Source organism: Rana temporaria, chromosome 2, assembly GCF_905171775.1.
Source record: "Rana temporaria chromosome 2, aRanTem1.1, whole genome shotgun sequence".
Lineage (NCBI taxonomy): Eukaryota > Metazoa > Chordata > Amphibia > Anura > Ranidae > Rana > Rana temporaria.
In genome coordinates this window covers 148,500,688-148,523,080 of record NC_053490.1, presented here as the reverse complement: position 1 = coordinate 148,523,080, position 22,393 = coordinate 148,500,688, and the positions used below count along the sequence as shown (strand labels likewise).

The following is a 22,393-nucleotide window of genomic DNA, read 5'->3' as shown; positions in this document are numbered from 1 at the left end:
TTGCCATCCAACAATAAACCCTACATGGGTCACGGTGTTGGGCACGGCATGCTCATTAGCAGAGCTGGGATTAGATTGTGGTTTAATGGCTCTCCCGCTTCTGGTTTATGAGCTGTCCACTGGAAAAAAAGAAGACTGTAGTAATAAAGCATACATTCAGCTCTCATCTAATGAGGAAAGAATTGTACCTTGCATTAAATATTTATTTGAAGGAAAAATTATATGCTTTTTTTCAGTTCGCCATAAAATGAAAAAAAAAAAAAAGATCAAAAGAAGAGGAATTGTAGATTAAAACATAAAGAAAAAAAGGAAATATATATATATCTCCAGAGTTTAAAAGATCGCTCTTTGGGCTTGTTTGATACAGAATTGGAAACCCTTCCTACATTCTTTTAGAATATGAAAGCAAGACAGTCTAGCTTGCTATAATTTCTGACATCTTTGGAAAATGATTCCTAATCTCAGCAAAAAATGTTTCAAGCCTTTCATGTTTTATTTCATTGCTGTACACGGAGAGATTTCATATACGGTAACATGGGACTACAACGACAACATATAATCTCTGGTCTAATTGCAAAGCGGCATATTATTTATATTTTGTTGAATGGGAAAAAAATACATTCCCATCACTTTAAAGCAGATCATGCAGCTAAAATAAAATTCCACCTATCTGTTAAAAAATGTAAATAAAATAAGAAAGTTCTTTATATTCCTGCACTCTGCAGAAGTGCATTCACCTACATTTTCCCTAAGATTCCCCAGGAGTTTGCTGTAACCCTGCATATCAGATTGGTACTAGTTAGTCATAGCTGCAAGGTCTGCTTTTATTCTCCTAAACTGGTAGATCAACTAACCTGCATCTTGTGAGATGGTAAGTGGCTGCTGGCAGGAAAAATAAAAATTCTCCCGATGGCTTCTGCAAGTCAAAGGCAAGGGGATGCCATTAAGCGTCTCTTCTACAAGTGCAGTTGTACAGTGCCTTGAAAAAGTATTCATACTCCTTGAAGTTTTCCACATTTTGGCATGTTACAACCAAACATGTAAATGTATTTTATTGGATTTGTATGTGATAAACCAACACAAGTGGCACATAATTGTAAAGTGGAAGGAACACGAAAAATGTTTTTTCAATTTTTTAAACAAATATCCAAAAAATGTGGCATGCATTTGTATTCAGTCCACCGAGTCAATACTTTGTAGAACCACCTTTCACTGCAATTGCAGCTGAAAGTCTTTTTGGGTATGTCTCTACCAGCTTTGCACATCTAGAGAGTAACATTTTTGCCTCTTCTTCTTTGCAAAATCGCTCAAGCTCTGTCAGATTGGATGAAGAGCACCTGTGAACAGCAATTTTCAAGTCTTGCCACAGATTCTCAATTGGATTTAGGTCTAGACTTTAACTGGGCCATTCTAACACATGAATTTGCTTTGATCTAAACTGTTCCATTGTAACTCTGGCTGTATGTTTATTATTATATTATACAGGTTTTATATAGCGTCAACAGTTTGCGCAGCTTAGGGTCGTGCTGGAAGGTGAACCTTCGCCCCAGTCAAGTCTTTTGAAGACTCAAACAGTTTTTTTTTCTAAGATTGTCCTGTATTTGGCGCCATCCATCTTCCCATCAACTCTGACCAACTTCCCTGTCCGTGCTAAAGAAAAGCATCCCCACAACATAATGTTGCCACCACGATGTTTCATGGAGGGTGTGTTCAGGGTGATGTGCAGTGTTAGTTTTCCCCCACATATAGCGTTTTGCCATTAGACCAAATAGTTTGGTCTTGTCTGACCAGAGAAGCTTCTTCCACATGTTTTCTGTGTCCCCCCACATGTCTTTTTGTAAACTGCAAATGGGACTTGTTATGGTTTTCATAAAAAAATATTTATCTTCTTGCTACTCTTCCATAATGGACAGATCTGTGGAGTGCATGACTAATCATTGTCCTGTGGACAGATTCTCCCACCTGAGCTGTGGCTCTTTCTAGCTCCTCCAGAGTTACCATGGGCCTTTCTTGGCTGCTTCTCTGATTAATGCTCTCCTTACCCGGCCTGTCAGTTTAGGTCAGGGGTCTGCAACCTTTAAGACATAAAGAGCCACTTGGACCTGTTTCCGAAGTAAAAAAAACTGGGAGCCGCAAAACCAAAAACCAGTGTATTTCATACTGCCCAACTCCCATACACACCGCACCCCTCTCATGTACAAACCACTCACCTCATACACTCCGCAGCCCTCTTATTTACATACCACCCACCTATATACACTCCGCACCCCTCTCATGTACATACCACCCACCTCTGATATTGTACAGTATTGCATTAGCTGGGCATGTGGAGGTTGAATCTTATCTGATATTGTCAATATCGGATAAGATTCCACCTCCACATGCCCAGCAAATGCAATACTGTACAATATCAGAGACCCAATCACAGGCCAGCTCAGGCCTGTGGCCACATGACTCCCTGACAGTCACATGACCCCCTCTGCCCGGACTGCCCCCCCGTGCGCGGTAAATGAAATTTCGGTAATGTCGCCCAAGTAATGGGAACGGTGTTGCCGAGAGGGGACTTACAACACTGCCCAGAGCCGCGGCAAAGTTTCAAAAGAGCCGCATGCGGCTCCGGAGCAGCGGGTTGCCGACACCTGGTTTAGGTGGATGGGCCATGTCTTGGTAGGTTTGCAGTTGTGCCGTACTCTTTGCATTTTTGGATAATGGATTGAACAGTGCTCTGTGAGATGTTCAATATCTGGAATATTTTTTTTATAACCTAACCCTGCTTTAAAGTGGGAGTTCACCCATAAATTTTTTTTTCAAACAATCCCCTTCGATGGATGCTCATTTTGTCTAGGGGAATCGGCTAGTTGTTTTAAAATATGAGCTGTACTTACCGTTTTCGAAATGCATCTTCTCCGTCGCTTCCGGGTATGGGTCTTCGGGAGCGGGCGTTCCTTCTTGATTGACAGTCTTCCGAGAGGCTTCCGACGGTCGCATCCATCGCGTCACTCGTAGCCGAAAGAAGCCGAACGTCGGTGCGGCTCTATACTGCGCCTGCGCACCGACGTTCGGCTTCTTTCGGAAAATCGTGACGCGATGAATGCGACCGTCGGAAGCCTTTCGGAAGACTGTCAATCAAAATAGGAACGCCCAGTCCCGCAGCCCATACCCGGAAGCGGCGGAGAAGATGCATCTCGTAAACGGTAAGTACAGCTCATATTTTAAAACAACTAGCCGATTCCCCTAGACAAAATGAGCATGAAGCTAAGGGTAAAAAGTGTTATGTACGGGTGAACCCCCGCTTTAAACTTCTCCACAACTTTATCCCTGGCCTGTCTGGTGTGTTCCTTGGCCTTCATGATGCTAATTGTTCACTTGGGTTATCTAAAAAAAACTCTAAGGGCTTCACAGAACAGCTATATTTATACTGAGATTAAATTACAACTTTTTTTTTTTTTCCTTGAGTGTAGTGTTTTACTAAGCATATTTGAATCCTATTACTGGGGACTGACTCAATACTGGAAGTCTATTCCAAGCATTAACTACACTTTCAAAGATTCATTTTGAACTTTCCTTCTGTTTTGAGGTAATCACCCTGTCTTGGTTTCTATTGCAAATGCTGATCTATAAAGATCTATATAGTGGATTTAGGTCCTCTCTCCTGCTGGTGACCCCTCTAGTGAAGCATCCTAGAATTCTATTCACTTTCCCACTGCCTGACCACACTGTTTGCTCATTTTGCAATCATCTGAAATAAGTACCCCTAAATCTTTCCTCTGTATTGCTGGTCAACACTGAAGTAGTGTTTTTTGGCAACTGGACTAGATTTCAAACGGGGACTGTAGTTGTAGTACTTTGTCTCTGTTCTTTAGAATGCTTCCTGATTTCACTGGCTGGGTCTGGTGGGTTCAATGCAGAGATTGATGGATTTTACAAATAATTCAGGTTCTGTTGCTAAAACTGGGAAGTGAATTTATCAGCTAATGGACTCTTCTTCCTTTCTATAAAGTGCTCTGTAATGCATGTAATCACAATGCTTTCACATTATGGTTTCATTGCAAATCACGATGATGTTAAATAGATTTCCTGTGGTCTCTCTGGATCATCCAGCTCTGCCCTGCCTACTACCGCAGCATTAGAAAGCTGCCACAATGACCTACTTCTTTCCTGATAACAGCAATTATAGGTGAGAATACTCAACACCATTATAATGGATCTTTTGGTGGGGGGTTTCAATGAATCGTCCTACCGTAAAAAATAAAAATAAAAGAAAAAATATGTGCAATTTAAAAAATAAAAGAAAAAAATGTGTCCATTGGCTCCAAGATCTCAACATAATTTTGCGTGACCTTTACATTAAAACATGTGCTGTTGTGTATAACATTGCTCAAAATCCTTTTGATTTGTAAACCTCTAAAAATGGAACTTGTTTACCAATTTCTGTCTCCACAAACCCAACATGAACTTGGCATTGCTCTAAAGGCCCATTCACACCAGATGCGCTGGGCTCCACTGGACAGCCTTCCCCAACGCAGCCATAGACAAAGCAAAAAGTCTTGTTCCCTGCATCAATCTGTACTTTTTCTTATAGTATGGAGCGACAGATTGCAGCTGCAGCCTATAAAGCGGGAAAAAAATATCGCTCACATTTTTTAATAAAGTTATAAAAAAAATTGCGATTGCTGCCTTCACATCGCACAATAGTGCCAACGCGATGGTGCAAACTGCTGGTGTAAACTATCCATTTAGTGTAATTATGGCCCCTCTTCCTGCATGCTGATGTAATGCTTAAAGGTAGGGGCTGTATTAATTTTAAAGAAAATGTCGACTGTAGTCTTACTAATCTGCTAATGTGATTTAAAAATTGCACTTATGTGGTATTGCTATACCAATGTATACTACATATTTATCCTAACAAGAGTTTGGGTTCAATTCACAAGGATTAGCAACCGATTGTCACTTCCTACAATACAGCTAGATCCCTTTTGAAGATTTCGGTTTGTTTATAATGTCTATTGAGAAGGGCAGAAAATTGAGCCATTTGAGGAGGTGATAAAATACCAATCTTTGAGCAATAGTGGTTTTCTTAAAACATTTATTTTATGCAAAGAAAAAAAGGTATATTGCTATAAAGGTTTGTGAATTGGTTGTTTTGATCATAAAGTTCTCTTAAGGGAAAATAAATTTGGTTAAGTCTGCAAAATAATTTCTAGGGTTCTCTCTTGTGCCCAATGTTGTTCAATTTGTTAATTAATGATACCGAGGTTGGAATCACCTCGATTTTAGTTTTGTGGATGATACCAAATTTTTCAGGGAAATAAATTCAATATAGGATGTAGCCTCATCATTGGAAGACCTTGATAAAAATAGGTGTTTGGTTAGCTACCTGGCAGATGAGGTCCAATATTTAGAAATGTAAAGTTATTTACTGTACTTGGCTGCCAAAAAAATATAGATTCAAATGATATTTTTAGGAGGTGCTCCCCTGGGAGATCAGTGGTGGAAAATAATCTAGGGGTGCTTTTAAACCACAGCCTTAGCAATAGCATGCTGTGCCAAGCCACTACTATCAAAGCTAGCAAAACCGGTTTGGCCCCATCTTTAATATGTCGTTCAGTTATCGTCATTAATCCTCATGAAAGACATTGTTGCATTAGAAAAAGCAAAGGAAAACAAAATTAATAAGGCAGTAGAAGACCTTGGCTATGAAAATTGATTACATAGATTATTTATTAACTCTGGAGAAGAAGCACTTAAAGTAGACCTATAGGCAAATGTTTTTTTAATTTTTATTTTTATTTTTAAAGAGCAAGGGAGAGTTATAACCCTTGTGAGATTTTTTTTATTTATTTTTTGCCATCTGTGTCCCAATGCAGAGATTTCCCTTCACTTTCTGTCCCATACCCAAACAGGAAGTGAGAGGACATCCCCATAAATTAAGGGGCTTCAGTGGGAACCCCCCAGGTCACCAGAGCTGCTGTCCCTATTAGATTTCCTCTATTACTTTTCTGGGGACAAGCCAATTTGGGATTTTCTTTTACTTTTGCTTTTAATGATTGCTGCACACACAGCAATAAAAACTGAAAAGTGCTCTAATCCTTCTCCGTTTCATCTAAAATTGAAAATAACCTTTTGCCTTTTTAGATATACTTTTTAAGGAGGATTTGAGTACAATGTACAAATGTATCAATAGTGACTACAGTAACTGTAATATAAGACTTACTGTAAAGCAAGGTACACCGATTTTTATTTTTATTTTTCTCCTTCAATTTGCTGGTTACAGATACCATGTGTAATGTTTGGGGGTTATAAGTAATTTTCTAGCAAAAAATAAATAAATACAATATTTAACCTGTAAACAACAAATCTCAGAAAGAGGCCTGGTCTTTAAGTGGTTAAAGTGGTGGTAAATTCACAGCTCTTAACCACTTGCCGACCCCCGCAAGCAGATTTACATCAACAACATGGCACGGGCAGGCAAATGGACGTACCTGTATGTCCCTTTATATATGCTGCCACGTGCCTCGCGTGTGTGCTTGCAGGTCCCGGGAACTCGATGTTCCCGGGCGGCCTGCGATTGCAGTCAGCAAAGGCAGAACAGGGGGATGTCTTTGTAAACAAGGAATTCCCCTGTTCTGCCTAATGACATGTCACTGATCTCACCGCTTTCGTGAACGGTGATCAGCGACGTGTCACTGGTAGCCACGCCCCCTAACAGTAAGAATCACTCCCTAGGTCACACTTAACCCCTTTAGCGCCACCTAGTGGTTTACCCCTTCACTGCCAGTGTAATTTTTACAGTAACCATTGCATTTTTATAGCATTTGATCGGTGTAAAAATGACAATGGTCCCAAAATGGTGTCAAAAGTGTCCGATGTGTCTGCCATAATGTAGCTGTCACAATAAAAATTGCTGGTCGCCGCCATTACTAGTAAAAAAAATATTAATAAAAATGCCATAAAATATTGTCTTTGGACACTTGCAAGGCCATCGACAGTGTGGAATGGCCATATCTGTTTCGGGTGTTAGATGTATGGCTTTGGCCCCCGTGCTGTAGCATGGATAAAACTCCTTTACACCTCCCCTCTAGCTCGGGTGCGGGTCAATTTTTCTATCACTGGCCCCTTTCCGATTACTAGGGGCACTCGACAGGGGTGCCCGCTGTCGCCCCCTCTTGTTTGCCCTGGCCATGGAGCCGCTTGCGGTTCGCATTCGCTCCTCCCCCTCGATTAAAGGACTCCAAATTGCTAATATAGAGGAGCGCATTTCACTTTATGCGGATGACACATTGGTGTATCTGGCTGATACTAATGAATCACTTCAGGCCCTGTTGGTGGAGATTAATACCTTTGGAGACTATTCTGGCTTCCGGGTGAATTGGGATAAGTCTAGTCTTTTCCTCCTAGATGTGGCTGAGCCTCCCCTGATTCACCCGGATTCCAAGCTTCAAGTGGTATCCTCCTTTAGGTACCTTGGGGTTCTGGTGCAGACCCCTTTATCTTTGTATGTCGCCAATAACTTATATCCTCTATTGGTCCGCCTTCAGGAACAGACCATGCAGTGGATGGATATGCCTCTGGATCTTATGGGGAGGGCCAACGTCCTCAAAATGATCTACCTACCGAGATTACTCTATATCCTTGACAATTCCCCTTGCAAAATACCTAAATCTATTTTTAAACGCATAGCTTCAATATGTACTACTTTCCTGTGGAAGGGTGGCCCCCCCAAGGTAGCACTTGAAACACTACGGTTGCCAGCGTATTTTGCAGGCCTGGCATTTCCCAACTTCTTTCTATATTATTTGGCATCCCAGTTGGTGCACATCCACGATTGGCTGTGCCCGGTTCCGGCCAATGCCTGTACCTCCACGGAGGGAGCCATCACATCTTCTCTGGAAACCCTACTTAATATTATCTACAGAGGCCGGGTCCCCTATCGCCCCGGGACCTCCCTACTTGCCACTTCCCTTACCTCTTTTCGTTATATTGTCACAAAAGTATCCAGGCACACCTGGCTGAAATCTCCCAACAACCCCCTGTGGTTTAACCCCAATCTGCAGGAACTATACTCCCTTCTTGATCCCAATCGCTGGTACTCCAAGGGTGTTAAATATTTATGCCACCTGTACAATGCTCAGGGTTTTAAATCTTTTTCTCAGCTACGTTTAGATTTCAATTTACCAAGATCATACCTATTTTATTACTACCAGCTCAGGCACACTATCCGTGCCCAGTTTGGCTCCCTGGATGATCCCACTGACCTGCCCCCATTGGAAAAACTGCTTAGACAGCCAGATCCCACTAAACTTGTCTCCACCTATTATACAGCCCTAATGACTGACTTTAACCCCAAGTTTCACAAAGCTCAGGTAAAATGGACCTCTCTGGACATCTCCCTGGTAGACGAGGACTGGTCAGAATTTAGTGATCCATATTAAACCTCTGTTATTGCTTCCCGGGACCGCATCATACAGGTCAAAATTTTCCATCAAACCCACCTCACTCCGGCTAGGTTACACAGGATGGGTCTCCTGCCCTCGGCTGCCTGTTTCCGCGGCTGTGACTGGGAGGCATATTTCTTACACTGCTTCTGGACATGCCCGGTAGTCCAGGACTTCTCGGAAGAAGTGGGTGCTTTCATCTCATCGGCACTAGGCCTCCCAAACATAATCCACCCCAAGAACTGCCTATTAGGCATTTTTGGCGAATAACACCTATCATCACATGCCAAGAGACTGCTCCGTATACTCTTCTTCTATGTTTAAAAAAGCCATTTCTCTTCCGTTCATGGATGGACACAGCAGCCTTTGACCTTAGGGTATTATATCCTTCCTTCCAGGAGAGATTAGGCAGAAAACAGCACTTTAAGTGTTAAAACACTTTCCTCAGTACAGCTCCTCCCAGGGGACGTGGTCCCCTGGGTATAATCCACACTCTGCCTCAGCAGCTCCAGTTTTTTTCTGCCTAACGTCAGGAGAGACATGGCCTTTTGGAGTCTATGTACTCTGAATTTTTTTTGCGATTTTTATTTTTATTTTATTTTTTCGCTTTTATTTTGTTTTGTTCCTGCATTTTTAAATCCTGAGATTCTACTATCAACTGCCGACTGGGTCACAGGCTGGGTCTTGACTCTTGTAGTCCCCCCATGTTCAGCCATCGAGCGTGTGCTGGCCCTCAGCTCAGCTCTGGGTCATCCACGACATTCCCCATTGCTCCAGGGGTGGCCGGGGAACTACATGTTCCAGAGCACACATATGATCGGACTCTATGGCCTTGTCACAGTGTGTCTGGCCGACAGCCATGCCGTTTAGCGGACGTTGGTTCTGTCCAGAATGCCTCCAGCCGGTGCTCGCAGGATGGGTAAGTAGGCCCCTTGCCCTGGCAAGGTGGTATGGCTGGTGCTTCCCTGGGGAGGTCGAATGAGGGTCCGCCCTGCTTTCCTCTCTCCCTTCCTCTCCCTCCTTCTCCATGCTGGGTGGCGGCTGTAAGGGGGGCCCTCCTGGGGTTCTATCGCTACCGGGGACTGTGTGCTGTGAGGTGCTATGTTTTTTTGCGTTTGGGGAGTTGCTGTTTGTGCTGGCCATGTTTTTTGCTGTCACTGTGTTTTTTACACTGTGTATGGCCGCCATTTTGCCGCGGACGCGGTTTACATAGTTCATGTGCCATTTTCTTTGCGGCTCGGTGGAGGTCTCTTCTTTCCGACCTTGGGGTTTGCGAAGTAGTTTCCTCAGGGTACAAGATAGTTTCTCTCTTGTCCACCAAACAGATTTTTTCCTTCCAACCTCCAGCTTCCTCCGGATCGCCAGAAGGATCTGTCAGGGGCTGTCCAGGATCTTCTGGTCAGGGGAGTGATTGTGCCGGTTCCCTCGATGGAACGTTTTCAGGCGTTTTACTCCAATCTGTTTGTAGTTCCCAAGAAGGAAGGGGTCTGTCCAATCCTAGAACTCGAGGCCCTCAATTGTTTTGTCAAAGTGCAAAAATTCAGGATGGAGTCGATTCGCTCGGTAGTGGCAGCGCTCCATCAGGGGAACTTTATGGCGTCCTTGGATATCATGGACGCATACCTACATGTTCCCATATGCACAAAGCACCAGAGGTTTCTGCGCTTTGCGGTCTGGGAGGACCATTTTCAATTTGTGGCCCTCCCGTTCGGCCTCGGCACCACGGGTTTTCACCAAGGTGCTCGCCCCGATCCTAGCCCTGCTGAGGCAGCGCGGGATCGCTATCGTAGGATATCTGGACGACCTTCTCCTCAGAGTTAGAGGACGTGTCTCCGAGAGTTTGGCTGGCTTCTGAATATCCAGAAGTCAGTGTTGGTTCTGTCTCTGTGACTGGAATACCTGGGGTTAGTCCTGGATTCCGCGGAGGCGAGAGTTTTTCTCCCAACAGAGAAACTTCAGACACTGCAATCTGCGGTGCAGCAGTTGTCGACCCAGAAGTGGTCATCTCTTCGATTCTGCATGAGGGTTCTGGGTCTGATGGTGGCCTCTTTCGAGGCAGTTCCGTATGCCCAATTCCACACCTGGGTGCTACAGAAGGAAATTCTGTCTCGATGGGACAAGCTCCCTTCGTCTCTGGATTACCAGATTCGGTTGAGTCAACTGGTCAAGTCCCCCCTCGTGTGGTGGCTGACGTCTCCGTTGCTTCGGACCGGGAAGTCGTTTCTGCCGTGCCATTGGACAGTGGTCACAACGAATGCCAGCCTCTCCGGTTGGGGGGGCATTTGGGGCTCCCAGTCAGCCCAGGGGCGCTGGACTCAGGTGGTCCCTAAAGCTGCAGGACCGACCGGTCAGGATCCAGTCCGACAACGCCACGGCCGTGGCGTACATCAATCATCAGGGAGGCACACAGAGCTCGGCTGCAGCGATGGAGGTCGCGCACATCCTTCGGTGGGCCGAAAGGTCCGTTCCGGCTCTGTCGGCCGTGTACATTCCTGGAGTACAGAATTAGCAAGCCGACTACCTAAGTCGCCAAACACTAGACCAAGGAGAGTGGTCACTCCACCCGGAGGTGTTTCAGAGTCTGTGCCAAAAGTGGGGCACTCCAGACGTAGACCTTCTAGCGTCCCATCTCAATCGGAAGGTGCCACGGTCGTGGCCAGGTTGAAGGACCCGTGGGCGGACGCGTCAGACGTCTATCGCCTAATTTACGCCTTCCCTTCTCTGAAGCTTCTTTCTCGCCTGCTGTGCAGAGTGGAAGCCGAAGGGATTCCAACAATCCTGATTGCCCGCGCCCAGGGCCGCTGATAAGCCAGTACAGGCAGCCCTGTTGTACCGGGCCCCGGCCAGCAGGGGGGCCCGGCAATCTGAACAGAGTTCAGAATAAAAAAAGTCTGTGACTGCACGGGACTGACCGAGGGGGGAGGAGGAGAGCGTCACCCCAGGAGCATGGACATCACCACTGCTCAGATAAGACACTCCTTGGATCTATGGATAAGAGAAGAGCAGCCTTGTATTCCTGTCAGCACCCGAGCCTCCTCCCCTCTCCTCGGGAAGGACAGAGCAAACAGGACAACACACGGAGCTCTCCTCAAGGCAAGATAACTGAGGAGAGATTGCATTCTTCTCCTGTGAGTCACAATTGTTCTGTCTCTCTACAAATGTGTGCTGTAAACTTGTCATGTACCTCAGCAGGTAACAGGTCTGGTGAAAGTGAAAGTACAATGCCTGAATATGTAAGGAATATATATAATGGGACTTTTCAGGTACTACACACAGATGTATTTCACAAAATCATTATTTTTAATATATGTGTATGTAGAATATATTTATGTAGTACCTGAAAAGTCCCAGTGTATTTCTAACATATTCATAAAAGTTCATTAACAGCAAAGAATGTGTGTGTATATATATATATATATATATATATAGATATATAGATAAGAATACAGCCCATCTCCAGGAAATGAAAGTCCAATGTTGCAGTGTGTGGGGGAGGGGAGAATAGACTCTTTCACTTACCTGTTTCAATGCTACAACCAGCTGCAGTGTTCTCTTCCTCCACCAAAACCTCAGCCTCATCACATACCATACAGGAACATTTACCTTGTATGGTATAAGGGGGCTGGAGTGTGAGAAACTGAGCATAGTCAGTTAGACCGCTTTCACACTGGAGGCATTTTTCAGGTGCGCCTGAAAAATGTCTCCCCTGCAGTCTAAGGGTGAGAGCCCGAGCGCTCTCACACTGAGGCGATGCGCTGGCACAACATTAAAAAAAAGTCCTGCAAGCAGCATCATTGGAGAGGTGAAGGAGCGATGTTTCCACCGCTCCTGCCCATTGAAATCAATGGACACTGCTGCCAAAGCACCTGCAAATCGCTTCGACAGCAGCACTACACGGGTGCATTTAACCCTTCATCGACCGCTAGTGGTGTTAAAAGTGCCCCGCTAGCGTCCAAATAGCAGCACTAAAATGACAGTAAAGCAGCGCTAAAACTAGTGGCATTTTACTGTCAAAGCCCGCCAACTCCAGTGTTGAAGCAGTGTAAAACATACACAAGCACTGTGGGGAACCAGTCAGCACTGAAAGAAGCCAGCTGAAGCAAGTAATTAGGTAAAGTTGGGTACACACACACATCAAATTTCAATTTAGCAGGAATCGGCCCAATTTTGATCTCTGTGTAGCCCTCCCTGTTAGAAGCCAATCATTAGACCACCTTGGTATATTCATGCCATCCCACATACTGACTCCTGCCACCTTGACCACTTCAAATCACTGAAGTGGTCATGGTTGTTAGAGTGTTCCTTTTATATCTCTCAGAAGAAGTAAACCTGTGTATACTGATTCCATTTCATTAAATCATCCTCTAATTGTATTCAATTGGTGGGGGGTGCTCCCTGTATACACTAGCCTGTCTACATAACCTAGCCTCTTGGTATAGGGGTGGGGCTGAAGGAGGGATCAGGGGCGGGAAAAGGGGTGGGGCTGAAGGAGGGATCAGGGGCGGGAACATGGGTGGGGCTAAAGGGGCCCCGTCAGGTAGGCTGTACGGGGCCCCATGATTTCTATCAGCAGCCCTGCCCGCGCCGCTCCTGGTACGTGGACCTGGTGCGTCTTTGGCGTCTACCCCTGAGAGAAGATCTTCTGTCGCAGGGTCCGATCTTCCACCCTGCTTTACAGTCGCTGGCTTTAACAGCGTGGCTGTTGAGAGCCAGGTACAGAAGGACCAGTCAGGCTCAGTGGTCTCTACCATGCTGCGTGCACAGAAGTCTACATCACGAAGGATTTACCATCGTACGTGGAAGGCCTACATCTCTGTGTGAAGAGATGAAATGGCACCCCCGTACATGCGTGATGTCTCGGATTCTGCTGTTTTTACAGCATGGACTGGATCAGGCTCTCGCCTTGAGTACGGTTAAGTGTCAGATTTCGGCTCTAGCTGTTTACTTTCAGCGACCCTTGGCAGCGCACTCCTTGGTGCGTACGTTTGTGCAGGGGATCCGGCATTGATGGGCCGTGCCTCACGGATCTCTAATGTCTGGACCTCTGCTTTTGCTATATCCAGGTTTTATACACGATCCTTTTACCACTGTGCCTACTTTATATTTTGCACTGATGTCAGTTTATTTTTCTATGTTTCAGTGTATTGCCTAATGTTTATGACCAGGTTGTCTGGTGGGTTTTTTTTTTGTATGTTTTTCTGTTTGTTGGTTTGTCTTAAACCTAATAAAATATCTTTAAAAAAAAAAAATGCCATAAAACCACCCCCTATTTTGTAGACGCTATAACTTTTGCGCAAACCAATCAATAAACACTTATTGCGTTTTTTTTTTTTTTTACCAAACATATGTAGAAGAATAGTCATTGGCCTAAACTGATGGTAAAATATGTTTTTTTTATATATTTTTGGGGGATATTTATTATAGCAAAAAATTTTAAATATTGCATTTTTTTCAAAATTGTCGCTCTATTTTTTGTTTATAGCGCAAAAAATAAAAACCACAGAGGTGATCAAATACCACTAAAATGAAGCTCTATTTGTGGGAAAAAAAGGACGTCCTTTTCATTTGGGAACCATGTCGCACGACTGCGCAATTGTCAGTTAAAGTGAAGCAGTGCCGAATCGTAAAAAGTGGCCTGGTCTTTGGCCAGCGAAATGGTCCGGGGCTGAAGTGGTTAAACATTTACCATTAAAGAGATATTTACTATTGTAGCAGCCGATGATGTCGGTGGCGCCTGTGCACTGTGCTCTGAATGAACAGTGCCGCCCATTCAGAGCTCTGTGTCATGGCTGTGACTGTGATGTAATTTCGGCTAGACCATTCAAACGGCCAATGCCCGCGAACCCGGAACATAGACCATGTGAAGATGTAAGCCTGCAGTGGTGACAGCGTGCCACTGGGGGGGTACATTTTAAGTTAAGTTTGTTATTATATCCTAGTAAACAGTGCAGTTTACTACCACTTTAACTTAAAGCTGTATCTCTTATAAGAAATTAAGGTTGTGTTCAAACACAAAAAAGATACAGAGCGTTGAAACCAAAAAAGTTCTGGCCCTATGGACTGAAGAGGGAAAATTTGTTAGCCAGCGTCTGTGTAATGTCACCTTTTCCTTATATGTGTGGTTTGAGTTTTTTGTTGAAAGGATGGCTTTCTTTTCTCTTTGCTCTTATTCTGTTTCTTCATGTTTGGTGTAATAAAATTGCCAGAGGTGAAATCTTCCACCGTTCTGCCACCCACGTATTTCTTCTCTACTTTTACATGATCTGCTTCCTGTTATGGCTGTAATGAGCTTCTCTCTATTCACATTGCTCTGCACACTTATTCTATTACTTCTGCTTCTCGTTAAAAAAAGTGACTTTCTCCTTTCATTCTGAAGCCAAACACTGTAATTTAGCAGCTAATGACTGCACTTAGTGTTATTTTTACCAGCATGGATCAGTTAAACTTTTTACATTTCTTTTATGTTCATTTTTTCTTTTGTTCTTTTAGATGTCACAAATTGAATGTCCCATTCGGGTTTTACATTCTAGCATTGTTATATATATATTTACAGCAATAGGGGCAAGTGCGCCTCTTTTTGGACACATCACCTCACCATGGGCTGCTTTATGCAAATATAAATTAGTATTTACGTGAATAAACAGGATAGTATTAATTCGCCCCTGTTTAAGCAGGCTAGTTTTCCACTATACAAGTTGGAAAAAGAGATGTTTTTTTGGCGTGGGGGTTCCACTTTAAATCCATACCAGACCCAGGGGTCTGGTATGGTCTTGGAGGGGGAAACCCATGCCGTTTTTTTATTGAAAATTTGGCGTGGAGTTCCCCTCAATATCATCAGAGCACAAGCCGCATGCCAAAGTCGGAGCATGCAGGACGGCGTTCCGACTTTGATCCGACTTCAATGATATTCAATGGGCTGAATGAAGTAGGATCAAAGTCGGACCAAAGTAGTACCGGGAGCATTTTCAAAATCGGTCTGACATGTGTCAGACCAGTAAAAGCGGGAGTTCACCCAATTCGTTATTTTTTTCTATTTTCCCCCTAGCGTCATGCTCGTTTTGTCTAGGGGAATCGGCTATTTGTTTTAAAATATGATCCGTACTTACCCGTTTTCGAGATGCATCGTCTCCGTCGCTTCCGGGTATGGGTCTTCGGGAGCGGGCGTTCCTTCTTGATTGACAGTCTTCCGAGAGGCTTCCGACGGTCGCATCCATCGCGTCACTCGTAGCCGAAAGAAGCCGAACGTCGGTGCGGCTCTATACTGCGCCTGCGCACCGACGTTCGGCTTCTTTCGGAAAATCGTGACGCGATGGATGCGACCGTCGGAAGCCTCTCGGAAGACTGTCAATCAAGAAGGAACGCCCAGTCCCGCAGCCCATACCCGGAAGCGGCGGAGAAGATGCATCTCGAAAACGGGTAAGTACGGATCATATTTTAAAACAAATAGCCGATTCCCCTAGACAAAACGAGCATGAAGCTACGGGGAAAATGTGTTCGCTATGGGTGAACCTCCGCTTTAAGGCGAAAAACAATTGATTTTCACACGTCATGCGACATGAGCTCCCAATGTCAGAGCGTTTGTCGGACCAGTGTGAACCCGGCCTTATACACACACACACACACACACACACACACACACACACACACACACACACACTAATTACAAGCAAACAGATCACAGGTGAGGATGGTTACCTTTAATAGCCATTCAAACCCCCTTGTGTCAACTTGTGTGCATGTCATCAGGCCAAAATCACCAGGGTATGTAAAATGTTGATCAGGGTCTTTTTGGTAGGTTCTGTTGCCATTATGATTTTAAAAGAGTAAACACAAGTTGATTGATTAATAAATGGTTCCAGCCAAACACTAACCATGAGTGAAATGTATGTGTGTGTGTGTGTGTGTATATATATATATATATATATATATATATATATATATATATATATATATATATATATATATATATATATATATATATACACACACATTAGGGCTGAAACAACTAATCGATTATTAAATTAATCGATTACTATTTTTATAATCGATTAATCGGCCAGTAACATCATGTGGTTAAAAAATAATTACTTTCACCTTTCCCCAGTAAAAAAATGAACCCCTTACAGTAGCGATTATTTGCTCTTTTTGTACTATAAAGGGCTAATTTTTGTTTTTTGACCCCATTATGTTACTTAACGTCTTAGGCCTGGTTCACTATGCATTTTTTTGCAGAAACGCACTACAGTTCATTTAGCATGGTTTCCTACGCGACACATTCACATCGATGCTTTTTTCAGCTGCTGCGTATTTGAAAAGGGGTCAAGGAGAAACGGCAGAAAAGCATGTAGTGCGTTTTTGCCAAAATTTGGTGTTTTTTAATCTGCCCAACAACAAATTGGCCAAAAAAGGCATAAAAAACGCAAACACGCAAATCTTGGCAAAATCTTGTGCGAAAAAAAAAAACGCACCGCAAAACACACTACAGAAACAGATCAAAAGCGAACTGCATATGTGTGTACTGAGCTTTTATTCTGGTGCCACGGATCAATTTTCAGACAAGAATATTAATGCGGAAAATATTTGTACATTCGCTGAATGAAAGAATGTTTAAAATTTTCACTTGCATTTAACATTCAGTTTTTAAATGAAAGTAATTTCTGAAGGAAAACCACATTCACTGTCTGAAAATTCCTTTGACCAAGAGTTTTCTATTATTTCTACTAATGATATCTGATATTTACCAGATTCACCCCCTAAGGGCTCGTACACACGATAGGTTTACCAGAGGACAACGGTCTAATGGACTGTTTTCATCAGTACAAACCGATCGTGTGTGGGCCCCATAGGTTATTTAACCTTGGGTTAAAAAAAAAAGCTAACTTGCTTTAAATTTAACCTATGGATTCCTAACCGATGGCAAAAAAACGATCGTTAGTAGGCACAGTCATCGGTTAAAAATCCACGCATGCTTGGAAGCATTGAACTTCGTTTTTTTCAGCACGTCGTTGTGTTTTACATAACCGCGTTCTGACACGATCGTTTTTTTTTTAACCGATGGTGTGTAGGCACAACGGACCATCAGTCGGCTTCATAGGTTAACCTATGACAACGGTCCTTTAGACCGTTCTTATCGGATTGAATGATCATGTGTACGAGGCATAATAGTATATAGAGTATATCTCTTCTGTCTGTTCTCACAGTGGATTAGAGATTTTGCTCCCTAACCATATATTTGGTTATTTATATTTACTACTTCATAGAGATATTTAAAAAATAAATTGCCTTTTTTTTTTTACTTTACATATTAACTAAATTATATACCACACTTTTTTTTTAGGGTAATTAACACCGATTAATCGAAACAATAATTGGCCAACTAATCGAATATGAAAATAATAGTTTGCGGCAGCCCATATATATACATACACACTACAGTGAAAAAGTTTTGGGCAGGTGTGAAAAAATTATGTCATTTAATAATGCTTTCAGAAATAGAAGTGGGAATGCCAGTTCACACCATAGAAATGCAGTTCGGATGCACTTCTGCTTGCACGTTTTTGATGTGTTCTGCTGCATTTTTTTTCAGTTTTTTTTTTTTCTTTAAGGACGGGTGTGTTCTGTTGTGTCTGATGCATTCTGCCATGTTCCAATACAGTTCAGCCCAAACAAAATGCAGCATGTTCTACTTTATTTTTTTCTGGAATGCAGTGGTGCGAACTATGCCATTGGAAACCATGTAACCTACTATCCATACATTTTTGATGCATGTGGTGTAAATAGTTTATTTTTATCAGCTAACAACATGGAAAGTAAATTAACAGAAGAGATATCCAAGTCAAATCAATATTTGGGGTGATCCCCCCGGGTTGCCTTCAAAACCGCATAAATTATTCTAGGTATACTTGCACACAGTTTTTGAAGAAACTCGGTAGGTACAGTGCCTTGAAAAAGTATTCATACCCCTTGAAATTGATCAAGTTTTGACATGTATTTTATTGCGATTTTATATGATAGACCAACACAAAGTGGCACATACTGTATTTTCCGGCGTATAAGACGACTTTTTACACCAGGATTACACAGCCAAAAACCGGGGGTCGTCTTATACGCCGGGTTAAGCAGCTGCTCGCTCGATATCAACCCGCCGGGCGCTCTGTAACTCTGTATTCTGTATTCTGCGCCGCTCAGCCAATCCCAATGCACTGTGTTGATGACAGAGCATGCTAAGCCTGCTTGGACTGCCAATCCGAGCAGGCTTAGCATGCTCTGTCATCAACACAGTGCATCGGGATTGGCTGAGCGGCGCATATACTGTACAGACTACATACAGCACCCGGCGGCGGCATTTTCGTTTTTAAAAGGCATTACAAACAAGCCTTACAAAGCACCCAGCGGCGGCCTCTTCATTTTTATTAGAATTACTACTGCTGAAGGGGGTCGTCTAATACGGTGAGTAGACCACAAAACCACCGTTTTAAGCAGTATATTAGGGGGTCGTCTTATACGCCGGCAAATACGGTAGTTGTGCAGTGGAAGGAAAATAATAAATGTGTTTCAACATTCTTTACAAATATGTGAAGAATGTGGCATGCATTTGTATTCGGCCCCCCTGAGTCAATACTTTGTAGAACCACCTTTCATTGCAATTACAGCTACAAGTCTTTTTGGGGATGTCTCCACCAGCTTTGCACATCTAGAGAATTACATTTTTGCCCATTCTTCTTTGCAAAATAGCTCAAGCTCTTTCAGATTGGATGGAGAGTGTCTGTAAACAGTAATATTCAAGTCTTGCCACAGATTCTCAATTGGATTTACGTCTGGACTTTGGGCCATTCTAACTCATGAATATGATTTGAACTAAACCATTCCATTATAGCTTTGGCTGTATGTTTAGGGTCATTGTCCTGCTGGAAGGTGAACCTCCAAGTCTTGCAGACTCTTAACAGGTTTTCTTCTAAGATTGCCCTATATTTGGCTCCATCTATCTTCCATTAACTTTGTCCATGCTAAAGAAAAGCATCCTCACATCATGATTCTGCCACCACCATGTTTCACGGTGGGGGTGATGTGCAGTACTAGTTTTCTGCCACACATAGCGTTTTTGCTTTTAGGCCAAAAAGTTTCAATTTGATCTCATCTGACCAGAGCACCTTCTTGCACATGTTTGCTGTGTCACCTACATGGCTTCTCGCAAATTGCGAACGGGACGACTTATGTTTTTTTTTTTTCATCAATGGCTTTCTTCTTGCTACTCTTCCATGAAGACCAGATTTGTGGAGTGCACGACTAATAGTTCTCCCACCTGAGCTATGGATCTGTGCAGCTCCTCCAGAGTTACCATGGGCCTCTTGGCTGCTTCTCTGATTAATGCTCTCCTTGCCCGACCTGTCAGTTTAGGTGGACAGCCATGTCTTGGTAGGTTTTCAGTTGTGCCATACTCTATCCATTTTCGGATGATGGATTGAACCGTGCTCTGTGATGTGTTCAAAGCTTGGGATATTTTTTATAACCTAATCCTGCTTTAAACTTCTCCACAACTTTATCCCTGACCTATCTGGTGTGTGTGTGTGTTCCTTGACCATCGTGATGCTGTTTGTTCACTAATGTTCTCTAACCAACCTCAGGGCTTCACAGAACAGCTGTATTTATAATGAGATTAAGTTACATACAGGTGGACTCTATTTACTAATTGGGTGATTTCTGAAGGCAATTGGTTCCACTAGATTTCAGTTAGGGGTATCGGAGTGTAGGGGGCGGAATGCAAATGCACGCCACACTTTTTTCAGATTTTTATTTGTAAAAAAAAAAAAATATGGAAAGCATTTATTTCTCTACTTTTACTTCACAATTTTGTGCCACTTTGTTTTGGTCTATCTCATATAATCCCAGTAAAATACATTTGTTTTTGGTTGTAACATGACAAAATGTGGAAGATTTCAAGAGGTATGAGTACTTTTTTAAGGCACTGTAGGTTGTTCCAAACATCTTGGATAACTAATCTCAGATCTTCTGTGGATGTAGGCTGCCTCAAAATCCTCCTGTCTCTTCCTGTAATCAGATTTGATGGTGTTGAAATTGGGGCTCTGTGGGGGCCAAACCATCATTTTGGGGTTGTCATGCTGCAAAAAAAAATGTGGGGTCAATCACACACCACCTTGATGGTATTGAATGATGGATAAGTATCTGCCTGTATTTCTCAGCTTTGAGGGCACCATTGATTGGGCAATGTTGTTGGCCGTAGACACAGCGGTCAGCCAAGGATTTATACAGTACATAGTTAAAGAAAAAGGTGTTCGTTTCAGATTTTATTGCTACTACAAGAAATTTTTCAGTATCCTTTACTTGTAAATGACTGCAGTTGTGTACGCTCTACTACTTTTTTTTTCTGGGTCAATTTGAATAATAGTTAAAAAAATATAACAATGCTCAAAACAGAATGTATTATTGTGATTGATTTCCCCCTGTAGTAGCAATCCTTTGCCTGTCCCAATTGCCTAAATATCTCACACCGGTCCACATGGATCTTGGTTTTCAGCTGTATTTTTTTCTGCAGCTACTCAGGCTTCAATGACAAGTAATGGGTCTAACTACTTTGTTAGAAGTCTCTTGAGTTTCACCAGAAAACCTTTTTAATGCTTTCTTTCCTGCAACAGTCTGCACATGCATCTGCCAGGATTAGGATAAAGCTTGCAGTGGTTTACAAGGAGATGAAAGTGTGCTTTTTCCTTCATTCTCACACCGTATTTTTTCATCAAGACAATATGCAAAGCTTAAGTGATTATACAGCTTTGCTGCGATTCTGAGCAGTGTAAATGAAACACTCTGCCTGGATATCCTCCCTCCATAGCAAAATCAACTCTTTAGCACTGGAAGCTGTAAGGAAGTAATGTTTTATTTTTATAATTTTTTTGATTTGTGTATTTTTTTTTTAATAGATAATCACCCCTTTTAGAAGACTAATATTGTGTGCTGAGAACAGAAAAGAAATGGAAGACTGGATCAGCTCACTGAAGTCCGTGCAGTCCAGAGAGCATTACGAGGTAAGCTAGTTTTTTATGATTTGCAGTAAACCTGTGTAATGTTTCTGGAAAGATTTATACTGTCACTATAGGTACTGTGAGGTTCATGGTGAAGGGGAAAAAAGCAAGATATAGCAAGAATGTTGTGTGATAGTCTAGTCTTTAATGCTAGGAAGTACTACAATCTATAAGCACTCAGTTTCATATTGTAATTTATGTTCAATTAATCCACCTAAAGATGTTTTTGCTGATGCAAATATTGCACCATATAATGCTTTGCAACTGAAAGTACTTTGATGTAATACCAGCCACATAGTGCAGTTTATACTTTCTTTGATCTTATACATACTTTTTATACATGGTGTTTAAACATGGGATGAAAAATAAATGCATTATTCAGTTAGTGGTACACCAAAAGGAAAATTCTGATGCCAAAGCTGAAACCGAAAATTCAGGATGCACTTGGCCAAAAACTGAAATAGACAGTTTGTTTTATTATTATTTAATTAATGTGGCTGGCATTTCTGCACTAAAGCCAATGGGACGCGACTTTGCACTGAAGCCGATGGGACGCGACTTTGCACTGAAGCCAATGGGACGCGGTTTTGCACTGAAGCCAATGGGACGCGGTTTTGCACTGAAGCCAATGGGACGCGGTTTTGCACTGAAGCCGATGGGACATGTTTTTTGCACTGAAGCCGATGGGACATGTTTTTTGCACTGAAGAAGATGGAACATGTTTTTTGCACTGAAGAAGATGGGACATGTTTTTTGCATTGGAGTCGAAGGAGACATGATTTTTGCTTTGGCGTTGGTGAAGATTAACCCCAATGTACCTTCTGGTTGTGCAAATATAGCTGCAGTCCTAGTAAATATGGCATGGGCATGTATAATCTCTAGCCACATGCCCATGTAAATTTTCTTTACAATTCAGGTTTC

The 22,393-nt window shown here is 42.8% G+C and overlaps 1 protein-coding gene across 7 annotated transcripts in view; it reads left to right on the top strand.

The window, feature by feature from the left end:
- Window positions 1-22,393, top strand: part of DGKH (diacylglycerol kinase eta) — a 306,831-nt gene that overhangs the window by 170,466 nt on the left and 113,972 nt on the right. For all 7 annotated transcript variants that reach the window (XM_040341308.1, XM_040341309.1, XM_040341306.1 and 4 more), the window contains one exon: window positions 21,371-21,475. In XM_040341308.1, coding sequence (XP_040197242.1) covers window positions 21,371-21,475 — 105 coding nt within the window. The remainder of the gene's footprint in view (window positions 1-21,370; window positions 21,476-22,393) is intronic.